Here is a 19089-nt window from a genome sequence, read left to right as displayed (position 1 = left end):
ACAACTTCTCTATGTAGGTGTACGGCTATAGTGATCAGTGTATTGTTCTCTCTGTAGGGGGACAGCTGTAGTGTATCTGTGTACTTTTCTCTCTGTAATGGTAGAACTGCTCCATATAGGGGTAAGGCTCTAGTGTATCTGTGTACTATACACTGTGTATTATTATTATTGATTATTATTTATGGCCCCCCTACTGAATTGGTGAGGTCACTTGCTGCTTGTCATTGGAAACAGTGAACTTTGCCAAATCCCTTACATATTTTTTAGTGTATACAACTTATTTACCAACCACAACACTGACACTTTGTTATTTCCATTCAGTGCAATAAGATTCATATACAGGATTAGGGCGATGGATAACATAGGCAGATGAAGCAGTGATGAGTTGTTGATATATCATGACAGCGGAGGAGGAGCGGCACAGGGGCTGAGAGTCCGGTAGACGCCATCCTTCGCCTTCCCACCGTCACAGAAGACGCTCCTGTAAAGACAGAACAGATCTGTGATTGATGTAGAGGAAAATGTGCCACCAAATAGTGTATCTGTAATTACACGCAAGTAGGTCCTTAATAAATTCTTAAGTGCCCCCACTATTAACTCCCCCATTATTTGTAAGCTCTCCTAATCTTATCGGCCTAGCTATCCTGCTGAGCCATTTGCTGCCACCTACTTTCTTGAGTCTGAATACTAAGTGCAATATGTGTATGTATATTTGTGACCTGAATGGGTTAGTGTTTTGTTTATACTAAAAGTGTCTTTACTGAGGTAAAACTAGGCTGTGATTGGCTGGTCCTTTTTGAATTTAGTTCTGACTCTTCCAAACTGCTGTATTTTATTCTGTGCTGCTGATGCAGCAGAGCCCATCTGGCTCCTTAGGAGATCTTCCCAGTGAATCTGTGGGGTACACCTGACTGTTTAAGGAAGGTACCCCTAGACTGGGGGCTGACGTTATGAGATTTGAAGGGGTAAAGGTTTGGGTACTATAGCACTTTAATAGGGTTGGTGATCTGTGCCTTTAAGATGTGTTCTCACTCCTCCTCTGTTGCTTAACTCATAATGTCCTCTCCTCCTACAGGACCAGAGGGTATATATATATGACTGGTCACTCATGGATAACTCCATCTTTTAGGCGACACTCAAGCTGTCCCTCCCTCCCTATGTTATGAAGATGTTTTGTAATTTTGTAATATTTTACCTTTGTATTTTTAGTTAATTTCAAGTCACAGCAAGCGGAATGGTGGAAGATTTGAGATGGTGATTGCTCGGTTGGCCGACTTGGCAGCTGGGAGTCCAGCTGGCATACAGCTTCCAGAGCTCAAAGATGTGTGATTCTATTCCAAGTGCCTGATTTTTGATATTACGGGTTAATATATAAATTAAATAAATCTGTGATCTAATTTTCCACCCAGCAAGAAGTGTCTGTCATATTTTGGAAGTTACTGATATAGTTAAAGTTCACTGATAATTGAGTAATGGGTAATCAATTAAAGTGCCCTTACAGGTGGTTTACATAAGGTGTTCTGTCCTTGTTCTGTGCTTATCCACACTGACATTCCTGACAATCATTATCTACCACAGTCAGCTACAGCCCTGCTAGACTCTAAAAGGAAGAAGTTATCACCAGCCTGCTGTTTTGCTGCGGTTACAAGCCTGCTAATAAAAAGAATTGTGAGTTGTTCCCTTCCTGCTTCTGACCTGCCAGCCCCGGGTATCGATGAGGCCTATAACAAAAGTCACGGCTACTTTCTGTGAAACCTGCAACCTAGCCACCATCATTGCATGCCATCCGTTACAGGTTCAAGTTCCTGCTGTCCTTGAGCCTGTGACTGAAGTGCCACCGCATGTGTCACTGCAATTACCTTCCTGTGGTTGGGACACAATGGGGGTCATTTACTAAGGGCCCGATTCGCGTTTTCCCGACGTGTTATCCTAATATTTCCGATTTGCGACAATTTTCCCTGAATTGCCCCGGGTTTTTGGCGCACACGAACAGATTGTGGCCCATCGGCGCCGGCATACACGCGACAGAGATCGGGGGGCGTGGCCGAACGAAAACCCGACGGATTCGGAAAAACCGCCACATTTAAAAAAAAATTGGTCGCACGCGCCAGGAAGAGATCAGTGAACTCCGATGCAACTCGGCGGACCTCGGAGCAGCAGCGACACCTGGTGGACATCGGGCGCAGGACCTTCATGAATCGCCGGAAGACCCGAACGCTCGTCCAAGAAGCCGCCGCTGGACCGCGAATGGACCGGGTAAGTAAATGTGCCCCAATCTGTGAGAGAGTATGACGGAGCAGTATAGCACCAGGAGAGGGAAGCCTAAGGCCCCTTCTCCACTGGCGTTTTTCACGCGCGAGTTCTGCGCGTGCATTTGACGCTCAGAACTCGCATTGCACTCTGTCCCATTGTATTCAATGGGTCTTTCTCCATTTGCGTGGTTTTCAACGCGCGTGCTTGCGTTCGTTTGCACGCGCGTCAAAATCGCAGCATGCTCTATTTTTGCGAGTCACGCGCAATTTTCACGCCCCATTCAAGTCTATGGAGATGCATCAAGAAGGCATTGCACTCGCAATCATTGCAAGTGCAATGCGAGTGCAATGCGTTTTGTACGTAAGGGTTGCTAGGTGACCAGAATAACATTATTTCCCCTGCTCGCGAACGATCATTTAATTAAAAAAACACAATGAAGAACAGTGAAGAATAGAATAAAACCAGTGAACACAGTGAAAACAGTGACCACAGGATCATTTAAGATAAAAACACAGTGCAGAACACAGTGCAGAATAGATTACAGATGTTCGGCACATCTGCTTACTTGTCGGGAGATACGCGCGGAACGGCGCGAACAAAATAGCATGTGAAGAACAATATATATGTGTGTGAAGAACAAATTGCAGATGTATTTAAACATCTGCAATGTGTTCTTCACACATATATATTGTTCTTCACATGCTATTTTGTTCGCGCCGTTCCGCGCGTATCTCCCGACAAGTAAGCAGATGTGCCGAACATCTGTAATCTATTCTGCACTGTGTTCTGCACTGTGTTTTTATCTTAAATGATCCTGTGGTCACTGTTTTCACTGTGTTCACTGGTTTTATTCTATTCTTCACTGTTCTTCACATCTGCTAACTTGTCGGGAGATAATATACGCGCGGAACAGTGAAGAATAGATCGCAGATGTTTGCAACTTATCAGAAGACATTATTTTTTAATTAAATAACCCATTTTAATCCCAATCCATGGTCCCTTTGAAAAATGCTCGATTCTCCCATTGACTTGCGCGTGAAAAATGCTCCGAAAACGCAAAAAAAACGCTAACAACACGCGCGTGAAAAACGCTAATTACTCCAAGGAAAAATGGAACAAAAACGCAGCCAAAAACGTCAGTTTTTCACGCATTGCACCCTGACGTGAAACGCAACGCTAGTGTGCAAGAGGCCTAACAATTGCTGTCTGGCCGTTCGAATGAAGGTGCCTAGATGCAGCCCAACTGCGCCAACAGACAGTTATGATTCTGGGGTTACGGCGGTGCCATAGAGGACTTCACCTCTATTCCCCAGTGTTTAGTTAAGCCATCAGATCTGCTGAGATGCCTACAAAACCTACAGTTTACAGAGTCCCAAGAAGGTCCCCGTGGAATGTGGGCTGCTGGCGTTACTCGTATTCCTTATTCCTTAGTTCCTGGCCATTAGACATGGAGAAAGAGGTTTTGCCTGGTAGCCAGATGTCGCAAGGTGAATCCTCAAAGCCCTTTCATGTGTTTCCCCAGATTGCCAACATTTAAATCAACAGTGGTTATGAACCTGGTTCCTCTGGTGATCCATTGCTATGGCATGGTCCAGGAAGGTACCCTCCTTCCATATCTTCACCTGCCAGGGTTGCTGAGCATCCAGACTACAGCTGACGACATCCCTGCTGCTGCACCTGTTCCCTGTGAGAACATGACCTCCTCCTCCCATCAGGCTGCTGACGTTCCTGCTCCAGTTCAAGATGCCAAAGTTCCTTTATCAGATGAATGTGAAGGGATGTCTGCATTGGAGCCCATATCTCAAGATGTCTTGCACAAAGTCAGCTCATCGGATCTTTCCATGTGAGGAATAATCCGTGCTATAGATCCCTCCAGGATTAGAGAAACAGATCCTCAGTGGAGTAAGTTCTGGTACAGCAGTTGCAGATCCTCAGAGGAATAAGAGTTGGTGCTTCAGATACTACAGATAGGTGCTGCCATTACAAGTATGCATCTTCAGGAGTAAGTGTTCTGATACTTTATCAAAAAGTTTCTTTTAACAAAAATTTTGTTTTCCCAACTAGTAGCCACCTGAAACCCCACACAAGAACCAAGTGTGAGGTGGGAGCCGACCTCCAGGAGAACTTCAGTTAAGCCTGAATTCACATCTCAGTCAGGTCATCAACGCTAATTATAACCTTGGATAAAGGGACAACCTTCCTGCTTTTTTCTTCTATGCTATACTTTATTATATACAGAACACATAAAATGGCCAATTTAATACAGACACATTCACGATCATAACGAGCCAACACAATACCGTGCTGCCCACATGAAACATACCTCGAAAATAGTACTGCACTATTAGTAATACCATCACAGCTGCTGATATGAATGGACACCTGGTACTTACACTGCTCCGTCCGTCCCGTACTGTGCAGTAATGTTGGAGATGGTCACAGTACGGTAGAAGATGTTGGGTAGGTCACTGCTCCAGATGAAGGTCACCTTAGATAAGGATCCGATGTAGAACTCAGCATCAATGAAATATGTGAATGTTGTGTCTGGACGAATCAGTCCACTGAGAAAGAAAGATAGGACCGGGTCAGTATAGAAGCTGTACAGAACATGGACCAACATACAAAATCCAGGAGCCACCCTCTCCCTATACAGAGTATGTCATCTGTGAGAATATCATATCAGGTCCACATATAGGGGTACATTTACTTACCCGTCCTGTTGACGGCGCCGATCCGGAATGTCCGACGAGGATTTGGAGCTGTCGCCATTCACTAAGATTGTGCGTCCAATTTCCTGCATGTGTCGCTTCCCCCGCTGAGGTTCACCTGAGTTCACCATCTTCTTCCTGGTGCATGTAAGTGCTGATCTTGCGACACAATTTTGAAAGTTAAATTCTGTGGTTTGTCCGAATCAGTCGGATTGTCCGATGACCAAGCCCCCGATTTGTGTCGCATGAAAGCCGATCGCGTGCGCCAAAAACCCGGGCAATTCAATGCAACCGACGGACGCTTAGTAAATGTGTCCCATGAGGTCTTATTGTCCAGCTTGCTGAAGACAAGGACATGAGGCTCAGTTGGTGGTCTGGCTTCAAAGGCTCTGAGTGGGAAATCTAACACTGTGTAGTAATCTAGTTGGAACCAGTATAGTTCTAGGCAAAAGCAGACCCACTTCAAAGCCGTCCTGCCAGATGGTTGCATCGTATTAAAACAAGGGGTTTTAAAGTTATGGAACTTTCCAAGATCTTGGTAGTGGGATGAAGACCCACATTGGTCTCAATCTGTCCTAGGACCCTCGGCTGGGCAGATAAGCAGAGATTTGTTTGGTCTTCAAATGTGACTGGGACCCAGCTGGGTCTAATGGCACCAGTTCTGGTGTATCCTAGATTTGGGAAATGTCATTTACTTGACCCAAGAGACAGTAACCAGGGCCCTTTGATAGGGTCACAGGGAGAATCAAACCATCGATGTCAAGTAATATTTAAGCATTCTGAGTTCAGCTAGATGAGTGCCACACTCAAGTGTATACAACTGCCGTAGCAGAAGTGATGATTATTATTTGCTTGTTAGACAGGATTTTTTTTTGCTCTGGTCATCTGTATACTCTTTGGGCATTTCCTGTGTATATGACCCTTTGCTTGTACTTTTGACTATTACAATTACCTTTGCATTTTGTACCTTGCCTGCATCTTGCCTGACTTTACTATTTGTCTGTCTCTCTAGTTTGTTTGCCTTTCTGTCTTGAGTAGGGGCCATCACCCAGTTGTTTCTTACGATTTAGCGCACAGTCAGAAAGTAGACAGAGAGAAAATTTGTGGGAAACGCATTGCATCCACTTCTTCTGAACAGTGGGATTAAGTACTCCTGTAGGTCCGTGCAACTGACCTTTCTATTTATTGCTGAAGCTTCTTGAACCGTCGTCTATATTTTGCATGTCTGAGTATTAATTTAAATATAAAATGGATATATTTATATGCTTGGGTTACTTTCTTGCCAGATATAATCCTATGGACTGGGCATATATATCGGAACGTGGAACTTTGCAGCATTTTAATGGTGTGAGTGTTCCTGCCATGTCAGAGGACATGTGAGCCATACTTGCCCCTCACTTCTTGTGCACTGTTAGCCAATGTGTCCAAGAGGTGTATGTGAAAGTTATGAAAAGCTGACCATACATACCCCTTCATCACACCACCTACATACAATATCCAGTACACCCGCTCCCTGTACCACCCTCCCTGTAGTAGCATTTCCCTACATAAAAGATTTCGGATTCCCCCCCCCTCTACACCACATGTAAGGTAGGAGGATGGGAGTAGTTCCTCTAGAATATTGTCACTGGATAATGGGCCCACACTTTATAGCTGATGTTGTAGCTTGTTGCCCCCTTGTCTCCCAATGTGATCGTTGTCTCAGGCCTGACCGGTGGCCCAGAAGCCAATGCACCAAATGGATTTGAAGAGACTTTATGTCATTTCCAGTTAATTGGAGGAGGTTTCTTTTCCAGACCATTTCTGTATGGAACCATCTCATAGGTTAAATATATAGAACATATTTACAGACAATCACAGCCTTTGGCCAAAGTACAAACACTTGTACCTCAACACATTCAATACACACATAGCATATGCAGGCCCCCCTCTCCTCGTGGTGAGCATTCCCACGTAGAATGGATATTGGGAACCACCCTCCATCTGTACAGGCGTCCCCCACAAACATTTTCAGGGATCGCCATCCCCTCGTGCAGAACATGCCACCCACATACAGGATCTGGTGGCCACCCTCCCCTTGTGCAGAGCATGCCACCCACATACAGGATCTGATGGCCACCCTCCCCTAGTGCAGAGCATGCCACCCACATATTTGATCCTCTGGACACCCTCCCCTCGTGCAGAGAATGCTACCCACATACAGTATCCGGTGGCCACCTTCTCCTTGTAAAGAGCATGCCGCCCACATACAGAACATACAGTATAAGGTGGCCACCCTCCGCTTGTGAAGAGCATGCCACCTTCACAGAGGAGTCAGTGGCCACCCTCCCCTTGTGCAGATCATACCACCCACATACGGAATCCAGTGGCCACCTTCTCCTTGTAAAGAGCATGCCGCCCATATACAGTACATACAGTATCTGGTGGCCACCCTCCCCTTGTGAAGAGCATGCCACCTACATACAGGATCCGGTGGCCACCCTCCCTTTGTGCAGAGCATTCCATGAACATGTGGTGCCGCAATGCCCAAACCGAAGCCCAGAAAGCCAAAGCTGCAGAAGGGTTTTGAGAGGCTCATTGTCCATTTCTATCAAGGAGCCGGCAGCTAATCTCTGGCTTCATTATAGCAATCTATCACACAAGAGCATGAACCAGGCCCAGGGTTTCTCTAGAAGTTCTATAGTTCCAGCCAATATAAGAACTGTAGCATAAGAGTGCAGTATAATGTGGTGCTAATTGTGTGGTGTAGTGATTACATAACTGTACCGGTATATTGTGTACTGCGCAGTCCTCTCTTTAGATCCTTGTAGAGACACAGCAATATTCCCCAGAACAGTGGTGTCCCCCGCTATATGGACGGCAATCTTGTATCTCCAGCCTGCAAGACAACAATTGGGGTTCTGTGAATGACACACTGTTATGGGGGGATGTGTATGTGACCCTGTTATGGGGAGATGTGTAGATGACAGTGTTATGGGGGGGGGGATCTGTGAATTACACACTGTTATCCAAACAGATCTAAAAAAAAATGTAACACAACTTACTAGCTAACTTGTTGTCCTGGCCTCTGGTATTTAGGTAGAATATCTGGGTGTTGGACGTGATTCCCTGGTATTTAGATGCATAGTGCCCCATCGATGGGCAGCCATCTGCCGGACATGGGAAGCCTTCACCCTGAGGACATCCAGACAATGGCAGTAAATCCCCTGAATATACATGATGACCTCACCACTACCATCTGTGGTCTGATATGGAGGCCCAGCAAAGTCCTATGATGTAGAGCTCATGAAGAGGAGCGGCTGGAGAAAGACATTTATTGTAGTTTAGTCACAAATTCCTTCACTTCATCCGGGGCACGGCTACCGTCACTTCCTACTATATTCTTATACTCTCCCACTAAAAACCAATATTGAATTGACGTTCGGAGTGTAATTTATTTGCGAAATATGAACATGTTGAGAGATGTTTATGGAATATTGAAATTGTTTTAATAAGGAATTTGTGAGTAAAGTACAATAAAGAATAAATGTTTTTGCACTGCAGGCTTTGCTATGTTCCTGTTGTGATTCCCTTTAGAAGCTACCACTATATATGGGTAAGTGGAGGAGACACATAACGGAGGAGTCTGATTGGTGGCCTAGTTTCACTACACGAACCTGGTTCTGAAATCCTCCCTTTTTGTAACTACAAACATTTTGGAATAATTTGACGTGTTGAGCCACAGTTTGGAGGTTTATCCTCTACTTTATGGATTTTTTGCATGGACATGATGGGATCAGTCTTAAACCGTGTTATAGAGCTCCACTGTAAGTGAAAATAAATTGAGAAGTGCATATACACTTTTGATTGTACAGATTGCACAACTTTTAATAAATCAGACCCAGTATTTCTAGATTTCTAACACTTACACCTAGAAATGCATCGTAGGAGGAACTGCGGTATCCAATGAAGCCATCGGGGTGGAGGATACTCTCTGTGTAATACTGGTAGCTCCTCAGGTGATTGCAGGCCACCAACTCATTCATAGCTGAAGATGCAAAATGAAATAAAAATGTAATTAAAAAATACAAAATTAGATTTATAAATCCAATGTAAAAGATAACAATGTTGACCCAAAACTTTCATGTCATCCCACATATTCCATGTCCTACCTCCTCCATATCATTCCATGTCCACCTCCTCCATGTCATCCCACGTCCTCCATGTTCCATCTTCTCCATGTCATCCCACGTCCTCTGTGTCCCACTTCCTCCATATCATTCCATGTCCATCTCCTCCATGTCATACAACATCCTCCATGCCCCACCTCCTCCATATCATCCTACGTCCTCCACGTTCCACCTTCTCCATGTCATCCCATGTCCTCCATGTTCCATCTTCTCCATGTCATCCCACGTCCTCCATGTCCATCTCCTCCAGGTTATCCCACTTCATCCATGTCCCATCTTCTCCATGCCATTCCCTTTTCCTTCATGTTCCCAAAACTCCCTGTCATCCCACTACTTTAATATCCCATCTCCTCCATGTCACTCCACTTCCCCCATGTTTCATCTCCTCCTGGTTATCTCATAATCTAGATGACTTCACATATCCTCCATGTCCATATTTCATGCCCTCCATATCATACCACAAATTCCATATAATCCCAAATTTGTTATCTTCCATCACCTCCATGCACCTACATCTCATTCACCATTTCCTCCAAATTCATCTCTACAGCCAACATTTAACATTCATATGCCCCAGATGTCCTCCACCCTACAGGACACCCCCATATGTAAGGATGCCTCCTCCACACTTTACATAACGCTATGATTTACACTACAGATATAATCCAATATGACACACTACTTATATACATTTTTGTGCAGAGAAACAATGGGGTGATGTAATATTTACTAGATGTGATGTCATCAGGGTTCACATGACTTATGAGTTCATTCCTTTTACATCCTGGCATTTGTTTTCCTCCATTTGGAAAGAAATCGAGATGACCGACCGTGTGACTGATCCCATACCCTCCGCTACCTGTGAAAAAGGAGCACCGTGAGAAGTCCATGGCGAGCCCGCTCGCCCACCACCGTTATCACTATCATATTACCTAGGTTGGCTATGGTGGAAGTTGTATCAGTGTGGATGGCATCAACAAGGAGAGCATCGCTAGGATCCAGCCTGACCTCAGGGGGGGTGTTCTTAAAGTACGGCTGTGCCGGGTCCAGACCTGTGTGTAGTAAACATTAATGGGTTGACATGCTCTCCGCTGCACATGTAGCATAAGGGGCTTCAGGAGGGATGTCATCAAACCTCCACATTTTTTAGCAAATATTTCTGTCTTGTTGTCAGGGCTCACAATATCATTTCCAACCATGTCATAGCGTAGGATAAAAACCACTGATTTCTAGGTGAATCTAATGAATGTCCACAAAAGACAACCAGCATCCCCAATACTTTCTTCATCTAGGAGAATAAACATGGCTGGAGATATCATCCAGTGAAAATACGGATGGGCAGCAAATAAGAATGTGTATGTCCATGGTGGAGCAGCCCAGCCAGGTATGCATGTCCATGGTGAGGCATCAGCACCAGGAGTGCCTGTCTAAGGTGGAGCAGCACAGCTAGGTATATTTGCATACCTCCCAACCCTCCTGATCTTTGGGCTCTGTCCAACCATCAAGAGAGGCTGGGAGAATGTCCCGGGTAACCCAAACCTCCCCCGGTTTGTCCCGCCTCCTCCTGGTCCTGTACATTCGATCTGCAGAGCAGACGAATCATCGGAAGAAGGAGGAGCCCGCCCCCGGCTGACAGTTTTTTTTAACACCAGGGGACGAGGGGCCACAGGAAGAGGAGGACAGGGGGCTGCTGGAGGGAGATAGAGGACAGGGGGGGGGGGGCTGGAAGCAACAGGAGGATGGGGAAGGCTGAGGGACAGGAGGAGGATAGAGGACAGGGGGGCATAGGAAAGGAGGAGGCCGGAGGACAGGAGGAGGATAGAGGACAGGGGGGTATAGGACAGGAGGGGGCCGGGGCACAGGAGGAGGCTGGGGAACAGGAGGAGGATAGGGGAACAGGAGGAGGATAGAGGACAGGGGTGGCTGGAGGATAGGAGGAGGCTAGGGGACAGGAGGAGAAGGCTGAAGGGCTGGAGAAGGCTGGAGGACAGGAGGAGGCTGCTGCGGGACAGAAGGAGGATGCTGGAGGAGGCTGGGGGACAGGAGGCCATAGGAGGAGGATAGAGGACAGGAGCTACAGGAGGCTGGAGGACAGGAAGCCATAGTATGAGTAGGATAGAGAACAGGGGCCACACCATGTGAGGAGGGGTATAGGCAGGAGTACAGAAAGTGTTTTGTGTAAGTTTGGGGAGATAAATAAAAGTGGAAAGCCAAATATAAAGGGAAGATAAAATTAAAGAGGGGTTTTATATGTTGCATTAGGGGGTATTATACGGGTCCATAGGGGTGGGTGGCCAAAGTAAGGGGCATTGTACTATGTGGGGACCATCAAGGTCGATATTATACTATGCTTGTGGGTGAGTCAATGGGCGTGGTTTAGAAATAAGGGGGCTTTTTGTCCCTTTTCTCTAGTGCAAAAGTTTGGAGGTATGTATTTGTCTGTGAAGAATAAGTAGAGCCAGGCCTGCATGACTATGTTGAAGCAGTAGAGCCAGGCCTGCATGACTATGGTGAAGCAGTAGAGCCAGGCCTGCATGACTATGGTGGAGCAGTAGAGCCATGCCTGCATGACTATGGTGGAGCAGTAGAGCCACGCCTGCATGACTATGGTGGAGCAGTAGAGCCAGGCCTGCATGACTATGGTGGAGCAGTAGAGCCAGGCCTGCATGACTATGGTGGAGCAGTAGAGCCAGACCTGCATGACTATGGTGGAGCAGTAGAGCCAGGCCTGCATGACTATGGTGGAGCAATAGAGCCAGGCCTGCATGACTATGGTGGAGCAGTAGAGCCAGGCCTGCATGACTATGGTGGAGCAGTAGCACCAGGCCTGCATGACTATGGTGGAGCAGTAGAGCCAGGCCTGCATGACTATGGTGGAGCAGTAGAGCCAGGCCTGCATGACTATGGTGGAGCAGTAGAGCCAGGCCTGCATGACTATGGTGGAGCAGTAGAGCCAGGCCTCTGTGACTATGGTGGAGCAGTAGAACAAGGCTGCATGACTATGGTGGAGCAGTAGAGCCAGGCCTGCATGTCTATGGTGGAGTAGTAGAACAAGGCCTGCATGTCTATGGTGGAGCAGTAGAGTCAGGCCTGCATGACTATGGTGGAGCAGTAGAGCCAGGCCTGCATGACAATGGTGGAGCAGTAGAGCCAGACCTGAATGACTATGGTGGAGTAGTAGAGCAAGGCCTGCATGACTATGGTGGTGCAGCAGAGCCAGGCCTGCATGACTATGGTGGAGCAGTAGCGCCAGGCCTGCATGACTATGGTGGTGCAGTAGAGCCAGGCCTGTGTGACTATGGTGGAGCAGTAGAGCCAGGCCTGCATGACTATGGTGGAGCAGTAGAGCCAGGCCTGCATGACTATGGAGGAGCAGTATAGCCAGGCCTGCATGACTATGGTGGAGCAGTAGATCCAGGCCTGCATGACTATGGTGAAGCAGTAGAGCTAGGCCTGCATGACTATGGTGAAGCAGTAGAGCCAGGCCTGCATGTCTATGGTGAAGCAGTAGAGCCAGGCCTGCGTGACTATGGTGGTGCAGTAGAGCCAGGCCTGCGTGACTATGGTGGAGCAGTAGCGCCAGGCCTGCATGACTATGGTGGTGCAGTAGAGCCAGGCCTGCATGACTATGGTGGAGCAGTAGAGCCAGGCCTGCATGACTATGGTGGTGCAGCAGAGCCAGGCCTGCATGACTATGGTGGTGCAGTAGAGCCAGGCCTGCATGACTATGGTGGAGCAGTAGAGCCAGGCCTGCATGACTATGGTGAAGCAGTAGAGCTAGGCCTGCATGACTATGGTGAAGCAGTAGAGCCAGGCCTGCATGACTATGGTGAAGCAGTAGAGCTAGGCCTGCATGACTATGGTGAAGCAGTAGAGCCAGGCCTGCATGTCTATGGTGAAGCAGTAGAGCCAGGCCTGCATGACTATGGTGGTGCAGTAGAGCCAGGCCTGCGTGACTATATTGGAGCAGTAGCGCCAGGCCTGCATGACTATGGTGGAGCAGTAGAGCCAGGCCTGCGTGACTATGGTGAAGCAGTTGAGCCAGGCCTGCATGTGTAACGTATAGCCAAGGGAGTGCTTGCGATTAGGGCCCTCTATCTGTAGGATCCCTCTAGAGGAGTCTGATCAACTCACTTTTAGGGTAATACAGTCACTGTAAGGTAATTAGCAGCGGCAGACCCTCCGTGTACAAAAAGGGTTAACAGGTAATGTGCATACCTCCCAACATTTGTCAAAGGGAAAGAGGGGCAAAATGCCGCCACGCGTAGCGTGCCGTGGCGATCCCCTAAGCCACACCCCCAATCACTCCCTGGCCACGCCCCAAATTTTAGCCATATTATAATAATAAAAATCATCTCAATAAAAAAAAAAAATATTATCCTCATTGGGCTTTGAACCCAGAACCTGCAGTGTCCATGTACTATAATGTCACAGTGCCCAACCCACTGAGCTATAACCTCTGTGATTATCAAGGTTTAGAATTTCGGTAACTAAGAACTATGACTACTGTTACACTGTGACACAGATTTAATGCCTTGGTATATAGGGAGGGATCTTTTCAGAGATTATTGTAATTATTGAGACTATTATTATTATGGAGATTATTATTATTATTATTGAGATGATAATTATTATTATTATTGAGATGATTATTATTATTTTTACTATTATTAATAATCATCTCCATAATAATAAAAATAATAAAATTTATAATAATAATAATAATAATAATAGTAGTCTCAATAATTACAATAATAACCTCTGAGAAGATCCCTCTCTATATATCAGTGCATTAAGTCTGTGTCACAGTGTAACAGTGGCAGATAACACTTCTTAGTTACCAGAAATCCTCAGCTCTGTATCACTGGGCTTGTAGCTCAGTTGAGGCTCCTGTCTACAGTGCAGAGGGTCCCAGGTTCGAATCTCAGCCTGGGCAAAACTTTATCTAATTTAATTAAATAAAGAGCTTGTGTCTGGGAAGCCCCGGAGACCATATATGGACAGATGCTGATCTGAACCTGATGACGTGGTCCCTGCTCTCTCGGCTAACCCGACACTTCTCTGAAAAGGATTCCCTGCCCGATGTCTGTAGAAGCCAGTCTGTACTATCAGTTCTGGCTTTCAAAGTATTTACCATGCGGACACAGCGGGACCTGGGAAGAAAATCTGTGACAATCTCATAGCTGAGATAGGTAAGAAAAACTGGACTTTCCTGGCAAAATCGGGACGGTTGGGAGCTATGGGTATGTATTTTGATTTACTGTCATCCAATTGTAGTCCAATCTGTAAACTGGAGTGTGATAGGAGAGTGAGCCACCACCTGACCAGGGAATAACAAAATACCTGGACAGGAAGGGGCAAGTCCTCTAAGGATCCACACCAGCACATGCTCTTACCACAGGCCTCTTTGGCCTCAGCTCTCAATATAGAGCACAGACTGTCAGTGACCAGAGAGATAGTGGGACACACCTCCAGTGCTGCCCACTGGCAAATGTTAAGCAGGTTAAATGATGTTCATAATTTTGTCCATTATGTAACAGATGTTTGTTTGCAGACGCCATCTAATGGCCAAAGTTAATAATTAGAGATGAGCGAACACTAAAATGCTCGGGTACTCGTTATTCGAGACGAACTTTTCCCGATGCTCGAGTGCTCGTCTCGAATAACGAACCCCATTGAAGTCAATGGGAGACTCGAGCATTTTTCAAGGGGACCAAGGCTCTGCACAGGGAAGCTTGGCCAAACACCTGGGAACCTCAGAAAAGGATGGAAACACCACGGAAATGGACAGGAAACAGCAGGGGCAGCATGCATGGATGCCTCTGAGGCTGCATAATCGCACCATTATGCATACCTCCCAACTTTTGTGGAGGAGAAAGAGGGACAAAATGGCGGCGCGCGAAGCGCGCCGCGGCGATTTTTTTACCCACAGAAGCCACACCCTAGCCACGCCCCCTAACCACACCCCCTGGCCACGCCACTGCTCATACCTTCAACGCATCCACTGGCACCAATGTATATTTATGTATATAATTGGGGGGCATATTCCACTCCCCCTAGACAACGAGCATGCCCTCCTAGACAACGAGCATGTCCTCCCCTAGACAACGAGCATGCCCCCCCCAGACAACGAGCATGTCCTCCCCTAGACAACGAGCATGTCCCCCCCTAGACAACGAGCATGTCCCCCCCTAGACAACGGGCATGTCCGCCCCCAGACAACGAGCATGCCCCCCCCTAGACAACGAGCATGTCCCCCCCAGACAACGAGCATGTCCCCCCCAGACAACGGGCATGTCCGCCCCCAGACAACGAGCATGCCCCCCCCTAGACAACGAGCATGTCCCCCCCAGACAACAAGCATGCCCCCCCTAGACAACAAGCATGCCCCCCCTAGACAACGAGCATGTCCCCCCCTAGACAACGAGCATGTCCCCCCCAGACAACGGGCATGTCCGCCCCCAGACAACGAGCATGCCCCCCCCTAGACAACGAGCATGTCCCCCCCAGACAACGAGCATGTCCCCCCCAGACAACGGGCATGTCCGCCCCCAGACAACGAGCATGCCCCCCCCTAGACAACGAGCATGTCCCCCCCAGACAACGAGCATGCCCCCCCTAGACAACAAGCATGCCCCCCCTAGACAACGAGCATGTCCCCTAGACAACGAGCATGTCCCCTAGACAACGAGCATGCCCCCCCCTAGACAACGAGCATGTACCCCCCCCTAGACAACGAGCATGTACCCCCACCTAGACAACGAGAATGTACCCCCACCTAGACAACGACCATGTCCCCCCCTAGACAACGAGCATGTCCCCCCCCCCTAGACAACGAGCATGTCCCCCACCTAGACAACGAGCCTGTCCCCCCCTGTGGCTGCGTGCCCTTTTTTGTGTGTTTGTGTTATTTTTGTCTTCCAGGACCGTGCCTGCTGTGGACTGCTTCCGATTCGAAGGATTACATCGATGACCGACAGTTCTAACAAATAAAATGGTCAACGAGGGTGTGTCTGCGTTTTTTGTTCAATAAAATTTTCTGAAAACGGTGTGATTATTTATTTTTTTGCGACACTCTTCATAGTTTGCCGTAGTAGTGGTGCCGGCTAGGTGACGGTGCTCATTACTAAGGGCTGGCCTTAGTGTTTGCCTTAATTTTTTTGGCAAATTCACACTAACGCCCATACCATTACCCCGGTACCCACCGCCACCAGGGGTGCCGGGAAGAGCCGGGTACAAACCAGTACCTGACCGTCTATAGATGGTCAGGTAGTGGGGCGGCTGCAGGCTGTTATTGTTGCGCTGGAATAGCCCCCTAACAGTGACCTATCCCAGCTCAGTAATGGCAGGCTGCTGCTGCTTTTTTGTATCTGGCTGATTTGAAAAATAGGGGCACCCCATGCCGTTTTTTCTTCAAATTTTTGACAAAAATATGCGTGGGGTCCCCCCTTTAAAGGGGGCTCCCAGGCTGTTTCCCCCATTTTTACAAAAAAATGGGGGGGAAAAACGGCATGGGGTGCCCCTATTGTTCAAATCAGCCAGATACAAAAAAGCAGCAGCAGCCTGCCATTACTGAGCTGGGATAGGCCACTGTTAGGGGGCTATCCCAGCGCAACAATAACAGCCTGCGGCCGCCCCAACACCTGACCATCTATAGACGGTCAGGTACTGGTTTGTACCCGGCTCTTCCCGGCACCCCTGGTGGCGGTGGGTACCGGGGTAATGGTATGGGCGTTAGTGTGAATTTGCCAAAAAAATTAAGGCAAACACTAAGGCCAGCCCTTAGTAATAAGCACCGTCACCTAGCCGGCACCACTACTACGGCAAACTATGAAGAGTGTCGCAAAAAAATAAATAATCACACCGTTTTCAGAAAATTTTATTTGACAAAAGACGCAGACACACCCTCGTTGACCATTTTATTTGTTAGAAATGTCGGTCATAGACGTAATCCTTCGAATCCGAAGCAGTCCACAGCAGGCACGGTCCTGGAAGACAAAAATAACACAAACACACAAAAAAGGGCACGCAGCCACAGGGGAGGACATGCTCGTTGTCTAGGGGTCAGGGGTAGACATGCTCGTTGTCTAGGGGGGGGGGGAATGCTAGTTGTCTAGGGGGGGGACATGCTCGTTGTCTAGGAGTCGGGGGGAGACATGCTCGTTGTCTAGGGGGGGGAATGCTCGTTGTCTGGGGGGGGGGACATGCTCGTTGTCTAGGGGGGGGCATGCTCGTTGTCTTGGGGGGGGACATGCTCGTTGTCTAGGGGTCAGGGGGAGACATGCTCGTTGTCTAGCAGGGGGAAATGCTCGTTGTCTAGGGGGGGAAATCCTCGTTGTCTAGGGGGGGGACATGCTCGTTGTCGCAGTAAAGGGGAGGGGTCCTATGGAGCGCAGTAAAGGGGAGGGGTCCTATGGAGCGCAGTAAAGGGGAGGGGTCCTATGGAGCGCAGTAAAGGGGAGGGGTCCTATGGAGCGCAGTAAAGGGGAGGGGTCCTATGGAGCGCAGTAAAGGGGAGGGGTCCTATGGAGCGCAGTAAAGGGGAGGGGTCCTATGGAGCGCAGTAAAGGGGAGGGGTCCTATTGAGCGCGCAGTGAAAGCCATAAAAAACACATTTGATATTTTCCTTCCCGCTTCCCAGTACAGGGCCTGGAATATTTAATACTGTCACTAGGAAGTATAATTTGTTACGCAGAAACAGGCCGCACACAGCTCTGTACGTGGAAAAATAAAAAAGTTATTGATTTTTGAAAGTGGGGAGTGAAATATGGAAACGCAAAAATTGTTCCGTCAGAGTAATGGAGCAGCCGGCCGTGTATGACCATTCTGCTCCATTACTGTCATAGAGCGATGACATGTACCTTATGTGGACCCCAATGGACCCCTTGTTTTCATGATCTATGGGGGTCACATCACTGAAACCCCCACACATCAGCAGGTTAAGCCCTGTCCTATGGATAGGGCCTAACTTGTATTTGTGGGAAAACCCCTTTAACCCCTTAACGCTCTGCGCCGTAGCTCTACGACGCAGAGAGTATAAGGAGTGTATGAAGAGGGCTCACGGGCTGAGTCTTCTTCATACAAGGTGGGGGGTTTTGCATGTTGCAGAAAACCCCCACCGCTAATAACCGCAGTCGGTCATTGTCGCCGGCAAAGTCTTTTTTACGATCGCTGTGCCCCCGAACGTCATCGGGGGCGGCGATCGTTTGCCGTGGTAGCCTCGGGTCTTCTTTTGACACGAGGCTACATGGCTTCTGCAGGTTCGTTACAATGAGCCAGAAGTATTGCAGTATATGGTAGGAGCGATCTGACCATCTAGGGTTAATGTACCGTAGATGGTCTAAGAAATAGTGGAAAAAAAAGAAAAAACAGGTTTTAAAAATAAAAAAAATTTATAAAATATTAAAAATTCTAATCACCTCCCTTTCCCTAGAACGGATATAAAACATAATAAACAGTAAAGATCACAGACATATTAGGTATCGCCGCGTCCCAAAATGCCCGATCTATCAAAATATAAAAACGGTTACGGGCGGCGGTGACCTCCGAGGCGGGAAATGGCGCCCAAATGTCCGAAATGCGACTTTTACACCTTTTTACATCACATAAAAAATGAAATTAAAAATGATCAAAATGTCGCACAGACCTCAAAATGGTAGCAATGAAAACGTCGGCTCATTTCGCCAAAAATGACCCCACCCCCAGCTCCGTGCACCGAAATATGAAAAAGTTATTAGCGTCAGAAGATGGCAAAAATTTTTTTTTTTTTGCACACATGCGTTTAATTTTTGAAAATGTATTAAAACACAATAAAACCTATAAATCCGGTATCACCGCGATCGCACCGAACCAAAGAATAAAGCTGAGGTGTTATTTTGAGTGCACAGTCAAAGTCGAAAAAACTGAGCCCACAAGAACGTGACATGTGCGGTTTTTTAAAATTTTTTTTCCACATTTGG

At 47.5% G+C, this 19089-nt stretch overlaps 1 protein-coding gene across 1 annotated transcript in view; it reads right to left on the bottom strand.

Annotated features, from left to right (window-relative positions):
• Positions 1 to 255: 255 nt before the first annotated feature.
• Positions 256 to 19089, bottom strand: part of LOC140106757 (pancreatic lipase-related protein 2-like) — a 42326-nt gene continuing 23492 nt past the window's right edge. Inside the window, exons 7-13 of the mRNA XM_072131373.1 lie at positions 10063 to 10182; positions 9861 to 9989; positions 8870 to 8988; positions 8006 to 8135; positions 7728 to 7839; positions 4647 to 4814; positions 256 to 481 (exon numbers count right to left, since the gene is read on the bottom strand). Of these exons, the coding sequence (XP_071987474.1) occupies positions 397 to 481; positions 4647 to 4814; positions 7728 to 7839; positions 8006 to 8135; positions 8870 to 8988; positions 9861 to 9989; positions 10063 to 10182 (863 nt within the window). The 3' untranslated portion in view covers positions 256 to 396. The remainder of the gene's footprint in view (positions 482 to 4646; positions 4815 to 7727; positions 7840 to 8005; positions 8136 to 8869; positions 8989 to 9860; positions 9990 to 10062; positions 10183 to 19089) is intronic.

This window comes from Engystomops pustulosus, chromosome 11, assembly GCF_040894005.1.
Source record: "Engystomops pustulosus chromosome 11, aEngPut4.maternal, whole genome shotgun sequence".
Classification (NCBI taxonomy): Eukaryota; Metazoa; Chordata; class Amphibia; order Anura; family Leptodactylidae; genus Engystomops; species Engystomops pustulosus.
This window is presented reverse-complemented; position numbering and strand designations above follow the sequence as displayed.